We start from the raw sequence: 15538 nt of genomic DNA, 5'->3' as shown, positions 1-15538 counted from the left end.
AAGAAATATTTCTGGCACTGAGTCATGCTTTTGTCCAAAACATAACTTTTTAATGTCATTAATTCAAAAATCTACTGTAGTTATAGTCTTGGAAAAGAAAAAAAAAACTCCATTTCATTTGATCATGTGCTATTCTTTTCTCTCTTCAGCCTCCGGGCTTGGATCCTGAGGGATGGATCAACAGAATAGCTCTTTAAAAAATTTTAGAAAAAAAACTGCAAAAGAAAGAAGAGAAAAATCTCAGAAAGCTCAGAAAAGATAAAAGCCTTTTTAACATATTTCAGTCACAATCAAGACAGATGGCTGTGAGCATGAGGAGAAGAGGAAGCAGGGAGAGCCCATCTCCTGGCTAGATGACTGTTTCTTCCTTCATTAGTGTCTCCTTCTGTACAGAGCTCAGTTCTCCCAGACTCTCCAGCCTCTCCAGATAGGGGGTCCCCTGCACCTCCTTGGTATCCTTGGAAATGTAAGAGAAATGGCAGCAAAGGTAGGTTGTGTCTTGAAAGAGGCAGATGGCACCTAGAAAAGTTTGGGTCAGGTGGGACACGGAGAGAGGACTGGGTTCTGTGCCACAGGGGAAGGGAACCCCAATGCAAACCCCTTTATGGACATGCCTTCCATGCTGACCCTACAGCAGAGAATGTCACAGAGATACAAAGGGAGCAAATTGCTCAAAAGACAAGGAATGGGGCTGATTAGGAAGCTCAGTGGGTAAAGCACTTACAACCTAAGTTGTAAAAGCCTAAAAACTTGAGTTCAATTCCCGGAATCCACATGTCATATAATTAGCTTCATCTGTCAACAACACAAACCTACAGTCACCTGGGAAGAGAGAACTTCAACTTTGATCAAATTGGCTGTGATCTGTGAGGCATTTTCTTAATTGCCTCACAATTAATGTGGGAGGGCTCAGCCCAATGTGGGCAATTCCATCTCTAGGCAGGTGGGCCTGGGCTGTGTAAGAAAGGTAGCTGAGCAAATTAGAGGGAGCAAGCCAGTAAGCAAGAAGCATTCCTCCATGGTCTCAAGGCCATTGCCTTGAGTTCCTCCCTTGGCTTCCCTCAATAACAGGCTGTAATCTCTCTACGCAGAAAGAAACCCTTTCCTCCTTAAGTTGCTTTTGGTTGTAGCAACAGACAGCAAACTAGGACACCAAGTAAAAGTGGGAGGAGAAGATAGGGTGTGGTGGCCTTTAGTTCCACCACTCAGGAAGCAGAGGCAGGCAGATCTCTGTGAGTTCGAGGCCAGCTTGACTTACAAAGCAAGTTCCAGATCAGCAAAGGAGAGATGGAGAGATGGCTCAGCGGTTAAGAGCACTGACTCCTCTTGCAGAAACCCTGGTTCGAATCCCAGCACCCACATGACAGCTAACAACCATCTGTAACTCCAGTTTTAGGGGATCTGACACCCTTTTCTGTCCTCCACTGGCCTGGCACAACATGGGTACATATATTCAGGCATAACATTCATATACATAAAATAAAAATAAATTAAAAATTTTAAGGCATTTCCATTTCCTTTGAAAAAAAAAAAAGGCATGGTGGCACATGCCTTTAACCCCAGCACACGGAAGACAGAAACAGGTGGATATTTGTGAGATTGTGCCTAGTCTACATACTGAGTTCCAGACTAAAAAAAGTGGAGTGGATGATAGGTGTGGTGGTGTGTGCCTTTAATCCCAGCCCTGAGGAGGCAGAGGCAGGTGGATCTCTATGAGATCCAGCCAACCTGGTTCACATTGTGACTTCCAGGTGGGCTGTGACTAGGGAGACCCTGTCAAAAATTTTTTAAAAATAAAAAATTTAAAAAGGCGGGGGGGGGGACCAAATCCACAAAGTTGTCCTCTGACCTCCACACCCAAGTCACCACATGCACATCCACATAATAATAATTTTAAAGACAAAAAGAAGGTAAAAGTCACAGGCCCAGGACAGAGCTGAAAGACAGCTCAGCAATTGTCCCACCCATTAATAAGTGAATAAACACTCTTTAGAGGCAGGAAAGTCAACAGGAAACCCAGGCCTCTCAACTCAAGATGTCTAACTTAAGGCTCTCAGGAAAGTGAGAGAGGAAGAAAGGCCTGAGGAAAAGAAATTATGTGTTCATAAAAACAAATAGAGATACTCTGGGTAGGTGATAAATGCTATATTAAAGTTAAGATAGCAGCTGCAGAGTTATAAGCACATGCTACTCTTTCAAAGGACCCAAGTTCAGTTCCCAGCACATCTGACAGATCACAACCACTTATAACTCCAGCTCCAGAGTATCTGACACCCTCTTCTGGCCTCCCAGGGCATCTACACACACGTACACACAAGCGTGAGCTCTCTCTCTCTCTCTCCCTCTCTCTCTCTCTCTCTCTCTCTCTCTCTCAATAAAATCTAAAAATCTGAAATATGATGCTGGGTGTGGTGGCGCACACCTTTAATCCCAGCACTTGGGAGGCAGAGACAGGAGGATCTTTGTGAGTTCAAGGCCAGCCTGGTCTACATAGTGAGTTCCAGGACAGCTGGGGCTACAGGGAGACCCTGTCTCAAAAAGACCAAAAAAAAAAAAAATCTGAAATGTGGCAAGCCTGACTGAGAAACTGAAGTAAATGTTCCATGGGAGGAGGTCTTGCTGAGAGGCCATTAACTGCAAACAGAGGCCAGAATGCAGTGTGGCAGCCCAGGACACGCACCAGCCACTAGGAACAGGAGAATGCCAACACCCAGTATGTAGTAAGGCCACTGCATGGAGAACTGTGGTGGGCTGGGCTTCATTCTCAGATCTTGGATTTCCAGGGCATGAAGCAACAAGGCCAGGAAGGCACAGGCCCCTGTGGGGTCACAGGGAGCAGTCTTCACTCTCGTAGGATTTTGGCTTTCCTGAAGTCGAATCAGAATCCATGTGGCTCCTTCATCCTGTCTGCACCCCTAACCCTCTCTGAGACCATAACTATCACGTGTCTCTGTCTTCCTCCTTCCTCTTCATCTCAAACCTGTGTGCCTCAGCTCCTAGGGTCTACCAGAGTACTGTCCTGCTACCCTATGTATTCATACCACTTCAAGGTGGGCCTTCTGTGTCTGTGAGCTTCAGATGAAAGAGAACCTAATTCTCTTTCAGGCAGTATGTGTGGTGCCTGCTCCATTACCCTGGACTTCACAGGGTGAAGGGTGGGGCCTCACCCTTTTAAAGGGCACAGATGGTGTCTTTCATCCACTCATTTAAAACACATTGATATTTTTCTACTATTGTCTAAGCCTTTAATTTCAGCACCATCTAAATTTTTTTTAAATTAAATTTTTTTTTTAAAAAGGAGCCAGGAGTGGTGATGCACATCTTTAGTTCCAGGAGCATTCAGGAGGCAGAGGCAGGTGGAGCTGCCTCTATGTAGACGACCAGCCTGGTGTTTGGTTCCCATAGCAATGGATTAGGTGGAAAGCGAAAGAAGAGTTAAAGACCTCAGCTGGTGGGTAGGGTAACAAAAGCTGGGGCTACAGGGAGGAGAGAGAGAGAGAGAGAGAGAGAGAGAGAGAGACATTTCCAGCTCCAGCCTTGTTGCCTTGGGGTCCTATGCCAGAAATCATATCTGGTGCACTGAGTGACCATCATAGAATATGGTATAGGATAATAATTGATTTGGGGGGGGTCTTTTTTGAGACAGGGTCTTTCTGTAGCCCCAGCTGGCCTGGAAGTCCTTATGTAGACCTCAATCTCAGCGATCTGACTGCCTCTGCCTCCCAAGTGTTGGGATTAAAGGCATGTACTACCATGCCCAGCACTTGAAATGCCCTTTTGAGAAGCCCAAAAGAAGAGATATTACAAATTCAGACAGGTTAGGGCCTATGAGTGACTCTGTGGGTCAAGGTGCTTGCCACCAAGCCTGATGACCAGAGTTCAATCCCTGGGATAACTGACTCCAGCAGGTTGTCCTCTGCCCTCCACATGCATGCTGTGGCATGCCCCCCCACACCCATATACACAAATGAATAAAAATTTAATAAATAAATACGGGCTAGAGAGATGACTCCACAGATGAGAGCACATACTACTCTAGCAGAGGACCAGAGTTCAGTGCCCAGGACCCACATCAGACAGCTCCTAACCACCTATGACTCCAGCTCCATGGAATCTGAAACCCTTTTCTGGCCTCTGCAGGTGCCTGCACTTACATGTGCACATACCCACACATGACACACACATATATATGTGTAATTAAAAATAAAGTAAATCTGAAGCTGGAGGAATGGCTCAGCTGTTAAAAGCACTGGCTGGTCTTGTAGAGGATCTGAGTTTTGTTCCCAGTACCTACATGGTGGGTAAAAACCAGCTGTAACTCAAGTTCTAGGGGATCTGATGCCCTCCTCTGACCTCTGTGGGCATTGCACACATGGGTGCACTTACATACATGCAGTCAAAACACTCGTACACATAAAAATTTTTAAAGAACTCATAAATAAATCCAGAGAAGATTACTTCACAGAGAAAACAAAGTGGGGTGGGGAAGACCTTCCCTAATGCTTCTCTTGACACTGCAGAGACCAAGTGCCCTCCACACCCTCCCAGGCCCTAGCTGAGGATGCAGACTGCCTGGCTGTTCCACACACCTGTGAGAAAGCTGATGAAGGCTAACATCACGTTGTGCTTCCCAGTCCTTGGGAAGAGCTCAGATGCAAAGGACACCATGAGAAAGGTGGTGAAGAAAGCCAAGATGATTGCCGAGAGCAGGAAGACGCAGCCCAGGAGGATATAGACTGCAGAGGCGGGGAGGGGGCCAGGGTTGTAGCTGAGGGCCCTGCCTAAAAAAGAGGAGAGCCCTGCAGAGCCTGGCACACATGGCCCCAGAATCTTCACCACCTCATATCCCAAAGTATGGCATTGGGACCAATATTCTGACCCTGACACTTCTCCATATCCCAAGAATGTTCTGGCCTTATCATTTTGTTCATGACAACATGGAAGGGTATAAAAAATTAAATTGACAACGTTAGTCACTCAAATCATTCATGAGGTTTGTCATTTTTGGATTTTTTTTCCCCTATGAGATAGGGTCTCATATATCCCAGACTAGCATCAAACTCATTATGTAGCTGAGGATGATGTTGAACTGCTGATCTTCCTGCCTCTGGTTCTTGAGTGCTTGGATTACAGGCATGTGCCACACTGTGCCTGATTTATATGGTGTTAGGGATCAAATCCAGGACCCTGTGCATGCCAGGCAAGACTGTACCAAGACTGACTGAGCTACTCACCCAGTCCCCATTCATCAGTTCTTAATTTACTGTTGTGTAAATCTGGTTGTATTAAGTCATATGGAGAAATTATGTACTTGGAGGCCCAGTATGGTGATACATGCCTATAATCCCAGAACTCAGGAGGCAGAGGCAGGCAGATCTCTGTGAGTTTGAGGCCAACCTGGTCTACATAGTAAGTTCCAGGCCAGCTGGGGCTACAAGGAGACCCTGTCTCAAAAGGGGGAGGGGCAGTGGGAGGAGATGTCTCAGCAGTTAAGAGCACTGACTTACCTTCCAGAGGACCTGGGTTCAGTTTGAAGAACCCACACAGTGGCTAACAATCATGCATAACTCCAGTTCCAGGGGATCCAACCCCCTCTTCTAGCTTCCGCAGGCACTGCACAACATGGGTACACTTACATGCAGGCAAAATACTTATTATACACATAAAAGTAAAATAAAATTTTTCAACTTTATTATTTTTATTTCATTTTATGTGCATGAGTGTATTGCCTGCATGTATGTAAGTGCACCCATGTCATTCAATGCCCACAGAAGTCAGAAGAGGGTGTCAGATCCCCCTAGAACTGGAGTCACAGACAGTGGTGAACTGCCATGCGGTGGATGCTGGGAACCAAACCCAGGTCCTCTGAAAGCGAAGTCAGTGCTGAGTCACGCAGTCACTGAGCACATCTCTTCAGCCCCATAAATAATTTTTCAAATCCACTATGTACTTGTGAAAATAGTGATTTTAGGGGCTGGAGAGATGGCTCAGCGGTTAAGAACACTGGTTGTTCTTGCAGAAGACCTGAGCTCGAACCCCAGCACCCACATGGCAACTAACTACTATCCGTAACTCCAGTTCCAGAGGATCCGACAGCCTCCTCTGACCTAGGAGGGCATTGCACAACAAGGGTGCGCTTACCTGCATGCAGGCAATACACGCATACACATAAAATAAAAATAATAAAATTGAAAAAAAGAAAATGGTGACTTTAATAAACAACATAAAACCAAACTCTCCTAGTAAAACGTTGCTGCATATAGCCGGTAAGATGACTCAGCAGGTAAAGGCACCTCCTACCAAGCCTGATGACTTGAGTTCAACTCCCACAGTTTGTCCTCTGGCCTCTACTTGTAGGCATATCCACACCCCGACCCCTACACACAAATAAATACAACTTTAAAACTTAAAAACAAATTTTGGGTGGCACACACCTTTAATCCCAGCAGTTGGAGGGAGAAGGCAGGCAAATCTTTGTGAGTTCAAAGCCAGCCTGGTCTACATAGCAAGTTCTAGGCCAGATGAGGCTAGGAGGAGACCATCTCAAAAAGGTAAAAAAAAAAAAAAAAAAAAAAAATTTCTGCAAGTGCAAATGTGAAGACTCATCTCTGCAGTAGTTACACTAAAATAACTCACCCTCAGAAAATCAGAACTCCATTAGGTCAAAATGCTCTGACTTCACAAGACCCTCACACCCCTATTTAATTTTCCTGGTTAATAGAAGTGAAATAGATGCAAAAAATAATAACAGAGCTAAAATCTAGGAATAGGGAGATTTAGTCTCTTCTTCCTAACATAATTCAGACCATATTAAAAATTAGGGAGTTGGCTAGAAAGATTACTCAATGGTTAAGAGCACTTATTGCTCTTGCAGACAACCAGGTTTAGTTACCAGAACCCACATGATAGTTCATGACCACCTGTAACTCCAGTTTCAGGGGATCAAATACCCTCTGGCCTCCTCAGGTATGTGCACCATATGACACACATAAACTCATGCAGGCACACACACGCACGCATGCATGCACATATATGCAATAAATAAATCTTTAAGATTAGGCTGGGAATGTAACTCAGTTGGTAGAGCGCTTGTCTAGCATGCATAAAGCCCTGGGTTCCATCCCCAGCACCATATAAATTGGGCATGATGGCACACACCTATAATCCCGGCACACACCTATAATCCTAGCACTCAGGAGGTGGAGGGAGGATGATATAAAATTCAAGGTTATCTTCAGCTATATATTGAGTTTGCAGCCAGCCTGGGATATGTGAGAATCTGTTCAAAAAAGAATTTAGTCCATATGCTGTCCTAAGCATACAAAGATAGATAGGCTGGAAGTGGGACAAAAAAACAAAGATTTTCAAGGAGTGGTGGCTCACTCCAGTAACCCCAGCACTCAGAAAGCAGAGAGGGGTGGATCTCTGTGAGTTTGAGGCCAGCCTGGTCTACACAGCTAGTTCCAGATCAGTCAGGACTACATAGTGAGACCCTGTCTAAAAAAGAGATTATCCATCCCAAAATGTCAAGATCACCAAGGCTGAGGAACTTGAAGATCAAAGAGCTCACATAGTTGGGCCCCATCTTCCCCAAGGCAGACATCTTACAGTTTTCAAAAGTCCTTCATTGGGTCTAGGGTTGTAGCTCAGTGGGAAACAGTGAGTGGCTGGCACTTGTAAAGCCCTGTGTGCCATCTCCAGAAAATATTTTCTTTATTATTTTTATTTTATGTGTATGAATATATCGCCTGATTGTAGATAGGTGCACCTGTGTCCTACAATGCCTGAGGAGGTCAGAAGATGTCAAATCCCCTGGAACTGGAGTTACGGATGGTTGTTAGCTGCCATGTGGGTGCTGGGAATTGAACCTGGGTCCTCTGTAAGAGTAGTCAGTGCTCTTAACCATTGAGCCATCTCTCCAGCCCCCCAGGAAAAAAAAAAATTAGGTTCCTTGTAAAATGGCCTCAAGGGACTAGAGGTATAGCTCAGCTGGTAGAGCACTTGCCTAGCACTCATGAAGGCTGGGGTTCCATCCTCAGTACCACATTAAAAAAAAATAAAAAAAAAAAACAGGCACCTGTAATCCCAGCACTCAGAAGGTAGAGATAGGAAGATCAGGAATTCATCCTTGGCTACACAAAGCAAGTTTGAGGCCAGTCTGGGCTACATGAGAACTTGCCTCAAAAAAAACAAAAATGAGCCAAGCATGGTGGCGCACGCCTTTAGTCCCAGTACTCGGGAGGCAGAGGCAGGCGGATCTCTGTGAGTTCAAGGCCAGCCTGGTCTACATAGCGAGTTCCAGGACAGCTGGGGCTACAGGGAGACCCTATCTCAAAAAGACAAAAACAAACCAAAAATGAAATAAGGAAACTGGAATGAAATGACCTGGCCTCAAATGCCTTTACCATCTTTCTGAACTCTATGTATTTGTGTTCACGCCCTCTCAAGTGTCCCCAGGCCATGAGCACATTATCTGTAGAGATACAGCTGGGGAGGCCAAATTCCGGACCTGCTTATCTAATCAGGGTCTCCTCTTGGTTAGGGCTGTACATATCCATGCCAGTGCTAACTAAAGGTATCATCTATGCCCTAAGAATGAATTTTTTTCTTAATTAAAAAAAAAATGCAGGGCTGGAGAAATAGCTCAGCGGCTAAGAGCACTGACTGCTCTTGCAGATGACCCAGGTTTGATTCCCAGCACCCACATGGTGGCTACGAACTGTCCTTAACTAACTCCTCTGAGGCATTACACAACATGGGTACATTCACATGCATGCAGGCAATACGCTCATACACATAAAATAAAAATAAGTTAATTAATTAATTAATTAAATGCCCATATGGGCACTTATTAAATTTGGTTCTCTGCTCCCAACCTGCTCTGTCACCCCCACCCAAGCAAACACAGTCCTGTATCCCTGTCCCCATTTCTCCAGGTCCTCCTTACTCGATAAGGGTCGAGGCTTCCAGCATCTGATACGGAAGCAGTTCTCAAACAGGAAACTGAAAAACACTTCTCGGGACTCCTCGTTCAAGAGCCGCACCCAGAAGGGGAAGACGGAAACCAGCAGTAAGTGTAGGTAGCCCAGAGAGGTCAGGACTGGGGCTACAGCCCAGGTGGATCCCTTCATGTCCTTGTTCTCTCTTAGAGTCAGCATCACCTGTACAAGAGAAGTGATGGTAGAGGTGGGACACTGTCAGAGTGTAAGGCATGCTGTACCTTACAAGTGAGGCTCACCTCAGTGGGGTGCTCTTTGTCTACCTTACTTTATAGCTTAAAAGTCTCTGCAACTGACCTAAAACATGCCTGGAATGCCATCAGCTGCTAGCTCACTGGGTGGTTTTGGGCGTGGTGGGCCTCTATGAATACTAATTTCCTCATCTACAAAACTGAGGAGGCTGACTGGTGCTGCCCAAGGCCTCCTGAGCTTTACAACTATAATCTTTCAATATTGTTAAGACCTGCCCTGTTATCAGCAGGTATCAGAAGTTCAAGGTCATCCTTCCCTACATAGTGACTTTGAGATCAGCTAGAAATACATGAGACCCTGTCTCAAAAACCAAAACAAAGAATCCTTTGCCACAAGTGATCTTCTCTTTCACCTCCATCTCAGGGTACAACATCCTCAGCTGGTACAGTTGGGCTGATCTTTAGGAGCCCTTAAGTGTTGTCCCGGCCTTACTACTTCCTACCGGCATCATCTTGGGAACTCGTTCAAACCTTCAAACCATTGGTATCTAAGGTCCCCATTCAGAAAGGGGGAAATACAACACCTACCTGACAAGACCATTAGGAAGACCGAATAAAGTCCAGCCTACACAAGTAGCAAACTCAGATGGGCATGGAGGTGCATGTTTTTAATCCCAGCAGAGGCAGGTGGATCTCTGTGAGTTCAAAACCAGCCTGGTCTACATAGTGAGTTTTAGGCCAGCTGGGATTACAGAGGACCCAGGTTTGATTCCCAGCACCTACATGGCAGGTAGCAACCCTCTGTAACTCCAGTTCTGGGGAAATTCAATGCTGTCTTCTGACCTCCTGCACGACATGGGTATACATACATACATGCAGGTAATACACTCATACACACAAAAATAAAAAATAATAAATAAATTTTTTTAAAGAAACCAAGTAACAAACTCATTACTCTTCCTCAGGTGCTAGATTAAAGCAGGAGAGCAAGGGAGAGGTGGAGCACTGAACAAAATTCACCCCTCCCTGAGGGAGAAGAGGCTAAGCTATTTACAGCTTCCAGAACATTCAATCAACTAGTCTTTCTCCTCTCTACAGAGCCCAGAAAAGAGAGTTTTCCTACAGTGGTAAAGGTCTGAAGGAAAAGAAAAGGAGGCATTTTGGAAGCTTGGCATGCTGCAAGAAAGGCAGGCCTGGCTCAGAGGCCACCAGGGGGCACTGTGATAAGCCAGGCCATCTGACAGTGTAGAAAGATTAGAAGGTGAGAGAAAAAAGTGACAGGGTGAGAAGTACTCCCAAGTGACAGGAAGGCAGGCCTGGAGACTCCTACTGGAGTAGAGCTATGCTTGGGAAGTGCAGAAGACAAGAGTGTGGGAATATGGCTGCTTCTTCACCCTCTCCCCACAGGCCATGTACCTGCGCTCAGTGCCAGGTACAGGGGTGTCTCAATTACCTTGTTTCAGACATTCCCTGCAGCCAGAAGCAGGGGCAGTCTTTGATGATGGTTGATCTCTAGCCAAGAGGCCTGATGATGGGAGTCATAGGGTGGGTCCCTTCTGCACCCCAACACCTAAATATGCTAATCACTGTGCATGAGCAAACAAGCATTCCTCCTCAGGTCTGGAAATGTTCCAACATACTTTCTTCCCCTTTCTGCCGGTCACTACTTTTTCTCCTTCCTACCTGAATCCCACCTTGGAATCTCTCCCTTTCCATCCTCCATGTACTCTCCAGACCAGTCTCAGGTCAACCTTGGAGCTCAGTTTCTTCTGCTCCAAATAATGAAGTGGGCTGCCTGCCCCTCAGTGCAGAGGAGTCCTTCTGACCCTAAACCTCAACAAGATGGATTTGGGGTTTTTTTTAACCTATTTATTTATTTTTATTTTATGTGTATGAATGTTTTGCCTGCATGTATGTAAGTGCACCACATGTGTCCAATACTTGCAGAGGCCAGAAGAGGGTGTCAGAGTCCCTGGAACTCAAGTTAGGAATGGTTATTAGCTGCCATGTGGGTACTGGGAACTGAACCCAGGTCCTCTGCAAGAGCAGCCAGTGCTCTTAACCACTACCAAGTCATCTCTCCAGCCCCAAACAGGATGGACTTGTAAGCTACACCTTGACTCTAGCCCTCTGGATAGGACAGCATACACCAGGCATCTCTTTTGTCCTCTGCAACCTCAAACATCTGAATTCAACTTCAGTGTTCCCTGTTTCTATCATTCACCCCAGCTCCAACCTAGAGCTTATGCTGCCTCCTCCCATACCCCACACATTCATCTCATCCCATCAGCCTGCCTCACACCTCAGGTTTCTTTTCATGTATAAAATTCTCCAAGCATGTATCCTTCCTGTCTCCAGGCCCACATGCTTCCCTGTACACAGAGTACACCACAGTCATCTCTTTCACTACTCTAACCTCTATGCTTAGATTCCTTCCCAGGGGTTTCCTCTCTGCTCCCCAATTCCCACCTCTCATGAAGGGTATAGTTTGGTCCAATTGAGTATTCCACACAGCCTTCCCAGATAACTTCCACTCCCTCAACAAAAATCAACTGTGCACTTACTGGTTGCCCCATTTGAGGAGAGAGTCTGTGGTGGGGGGCTCAGGGATGAAAACTGACAGGAAGGAGGAAGGCTCTTAACTGTTGGGGGAAGAGATAACACCAATGGATCAGGGCACAATGTTTTCCTCTCCCCAACTAAGGTGATCTAAGGTCCAACTCTGTGTACCCCCTCCATGACCTAGCTGTGCCCAAGTAATAAGGACCCTGGGTCGGCAAACTGACAGAGAGCTGTTTGGAGCTCTGAAGAACTGTATTGAGTCCTCTTAATGGTAGGGCTGTCCCCTTCCATGGCCCCAAAGTCACAGGGTCAGTTTCCAGAGCTCAGGATGAACCTTACCCTGGTCACTAGACTCCACCACTGTGCCCAGGACTCCTGTCCCAGATGTTTGGCTAGGGACTGGTAATTGGGAAGGAGGTGCTCCACTTCTCTTTACCCTCACCCTGGGAGCCCACCCCTTTTGTCCTCTGCTGGTCTCCCTTGCCCTCTGCTTGGGGCATCATTGGAGTCTCCTGTCTGGGGAAGTCATTTCCATCCAGAGGTTCTCTGAGGTCCTCTACCAGTTTGGACTTGGGCACAGACCTGGAGCTGCCGCTGGAATTCGGGAGCTGAGGTCTCCAGCACAGGCTGTTCAGCCAGTCCCTGGTGCAGAGCTGGCCTGTGCCAAGTGCTCCAGGGCTCGGCCTGCCCTCCCAACCTCCCTTCCTGCCCTGCAGCGGAGGATGCGAACCCAATCCTCCCTGGTGCCAACACAGCTAACGCCTCCAGCTGCCCACCTGCCCCATAATGGTAACCCCGCCTTGGGGTTTTCTGTTCAGGACCTAGGCCCAGTGTCATTCCCAGACCAGTGGGGAATCAAACTCACCAAAAATCAGCCAAATCTGACGATCTGCATTCGAATTCCAGCTGCCATGACAAGCAGGGTAACCTTGGGTAAATTACTCCTTTCTGGGTCTCAGAAGTGGGGGCGCATGCCTTTAATCCCAGCATTCTGGAGACAAAGACAAGCGGATCTCTGTGAGTTTAAGGCCAGCCTCGTTTCACTCCAGGTCTACACAGTGAGAGCAGTTCAAAAACAAAAATAAACACGGGGCTTACAAAATGGCTCAACGCACTTGCCACCAATCCCAACGACCTAAGTTTGTGACAGACTCCACACAATGGAAGAACACTGATACCTGCAGGTTGTCACGTGACTTCCACATGCGTCTCCACACTCAAGTCCTGGCACAAGCATGCCCACACACACATATACATACACACTAAATAAATAAATTAATTAAATAAATAAATGTAATACAATTTTAAATGACATAAACAGTAACTTCGAGTTAGATTGCATGACATGCCTGGAAAAGTCCCCAAGCAAAAGGAAGGAAACCCATCCACCCTTTACCCACATCTCCCCCTCAGTTGTCGCTTACTGACTCCCGGAGACCTCTCACTTTCCCGAAGGCTAACTATCTGCTGGATACATCAGCACCTGGTGACAGTTTCACGGCACCTGGCTGATTTAATCCCTTCAAAGAACTGGGCTCTGGTTGAAAGCCCTGGAGGAAAGGTGGTTCTAGCAACAAGAGGCCCCCACTGAGCTGGGGAGGCAGCTGCCAGCCCCCTTCCTCTGACTACATTCTCAGCAGGTTGTTAAGAAGGATGCTTATGGGCTGGCTCTCCTGGGCTCTTTCTGCTAGCTTCCTTACACAGCCCAAGCCCCACTGCCTGGGAACAGTGCTGCCCACAGTGGGCTGGGCCTTTCCACATCAATTAGAAGTCCAGAAAATAGCCCTGTGAGGTTCCCTTTTCCCAGGTGTGTGTCAAGTTGACAAACAAGATTAGCCATCACATCACTCTTAAGAATTTTTTGTTGTTTTCTTTTTTGTATACTGTATTCTTTTTCTTTTTTTGCAATACTGGGGTTTAAGCCTAAGGTTTTATGAATGCTAGGCAAGAACTCTATTCCTAAGCTTTAAGCTATATCCTCAGTGTTCATTTTTTTTTTTTTTTTGAAAGAGGGTCTGTTTCCCTGTAGCCCCTTATGACCTGGAACTCAATATGTAGATCAGGCTGACCTCAAACTCACAGAGATCTGCCTGCCTCTGCCTCCTGAGTGCTGGGATGAAAGGCATGAACCACCACCCCCAGCCTTTCTTCACTTTTTTTTGGGGGGGGGTCTTTTTGAGACAGGGTCTCCCTGTAGCCCCAGCTGTCCTGGAACTCACTATGTAGACCAGGCTGGCCTTGAACTCACAGAGATCCACCTGCCTCTGCCTCCCGAATGCTGGGATTAAAGGCCTGCGTCACCACACCCAGCTTTCTTCACTTTTTTTAAAGCCAGGTCACACCATGTAGTCCCGCCCGACCTGGAACTCACTATGTAGACTAGGTTGGTCTCTACCTCACAGGGATTCACCTGCTTCTGCCAACCATGTGCTGAGATTAAAGCCTTGGGCCACCACATCCAAATGGCTTCACTTTTTTTTGGGGGGGGGACCGTCTCTATAAATTGCCCAGGCAAGCTAAGACCTTGGGCCCCTCCTGCCTTTGCCTTCCAAGTAACTGGGATCAGAGCTTGAGCTAAGAGGCCCAGCTTGTATTCTTTGCTTTTTTAAAAATATTTTATTTTAATTTTATGTGTATGAGTGTATTGCCTGCATGTGTGTAATGCTCTGGAACTGGAGTTACAGATTGTTGTTAGCCACCAGTGGGTGCTGGGAACCAAACCCAGGCCCTCTGCAAGAGCAGTCAGTACTCTTAACCACTGAGCCACCTCTCCAGCCCCCTTCTTTGCTTTTTAAAAGTGTGTCATGAAGCATGTGTGGAAGTCAGAGGACAACTTGCAGGAATAGATTCTCTCCTACCACCGTGTGGGTCCCAGGGTTCAGACTCAGGTTGTCAGGCTTGGTGGCAAGTGCCTTTAACCCACTGAGCCATCTTGCCAGCGTACTTTTTTATTTTGATGCCTTTTATTAGTGCATATTAATTGTAGTAAAGGGAGTTCTCTGACATTTTACACATGCACACAATGTACTTCCATTATATTCACCTTCCATCACCCTCTCTTGCCTTCTTCGTTCCTTCTGTTGGTCGCTGATCTGACCAAACACAGCCCTTTTCTATTTCGTGCCTTTTTATTGTTGTTGTTCTTGTTGGTTTGGTTTGAGACAGAGTCTCCCTGTAGCCACAGCTGGCCTGGAACTCACAATGTAGACCAGGCTGGCCTCCATCTCACAGGGATCCACCTGCCTCTGCTTCCTGAGTGCCTTTTTAAAATCTAGATTCTAGCTGGGTTTTAAAAGGTAGGGATCATGGGCTGGAGAGATGGCTCAGCCGTTAAAGAGCATTGGTTGGTCTTGCAAAAGATCTAGGTAGAGTTCCCAGCACTCACACAGTATCTTACAAGCATCCATAACTCCAGTTCCAGGGGATCCGAGACCTCCTCTGACCTCTATGTGCATTGCACAACATAGGTGCATTTATATTCACACAGACAAAACACCCACACACAAAATTAAAAATAATAACCTAGGATCATGGAGCTGGGATAGACCTCAGTTGTTGGACTGTTTGCCAAGCATTCAGGAGGCCCTGAGTTTTATCTCTAGTGCCTCATAAACCAGGCAAGGTAGTGCATACCTGTAATTCTGAGGAGCAGGCAGGAAGATCAGAAATTCAAAATCACCCTCTGATACATGGTAAATTTTAGGCCAGCCTGGACTATTTCTGAGATCCTGTCTCCAAAATATAAGCTGGGCATGGTGGTACATGCTTTTAATCACAGTGCTCAGG

General features: G+C 46.4%; 2 protein-coding genes across 2 annotated transcripts in view; both read right to left on the bottom strand.

Annotated features, from left to right (window-relative positions):
* Zscan25 (zinc finger and SCAN domain containing 25) overlaps nucleotides 1-9042 on the bottom strand; it is a 36014-nt gene extending 26972 nt beyond the window's left edge. The window contains exon 1 of the mRNA XM_029559108.1: nucleotides 8948-9042. The gene's annotated coding sequence lies outside the window, so the exon portion shown is untranslated. The remainder of the gene's footprint in view (nucleotides 1-8947) is intronic.
* Tmem225b (transmembrane protein 225B) lies at nucleotides 227-12673 on the bottom strand. The gene is made up of 6 exons (XM_029559113.1): nucleotides 12618-12673; nucleotides 11755-11832; nucleotides 8948-9161; nucleotides 4590-4781; nucleotides 2681-2818; nucleotides 227-519 (listed from the first exon to the last, which is right to left on the bottom strand). Exons 2-6 carry the CDS (start codon nucleotides 11764-11766, stop codon nucleotides 350-352), a joined length of 726 nt encoding a protein of 241 aa, XP_029414973.1. The 5' UTR covers nucleotides 11767-11832; nucleotides 12618-12673; the 3' UTR covers nucleotides 227-349.
* Between the last annotated feature and the right edge of the window lie 2865 nt (nucleotides 12674-15538).

Source organism: Nannospalax galili, unplaced genomic scaffold (assembly GCF_000622305.1).
Source record: "Nannospalax galili isolate Female #2095 unplaced genomic scaffold, S.galili_v1.0 scaffold809, whole genome shotgun sequence".
In the NCBI taxonomy this organism is placed as follows: domain Eukaryota; kingdom Metazoa; phylum Chordata; class Mammalia; order Rodentia; family Spalacidae; genus Nannospalax; species Nannospalax galili.
This window is presented reverse-complemented; position numbering and strand designations above follow the sequence as displayed.

Bases quoted from the DNA above. Each gene is read 5' to 3' on its own strand.
- Tmem225b (XM_029559113.1), bottom strand. The intron at 4,782-8,947 runs GTAAGGAGGACC...CCTCTTTTTTAG, and splicing joins GAAGCCTCGACCCTTATCGA to GCAGGGCCCTCAGCTACAAC. The intron at 520-2,680 runs GTGCGTGTCCTG...AAACTTTTCTAG, and splicing joins TCTCCTGTTCCTAGTGGCTG to GTGCCATCTGCCTCTTTCAA.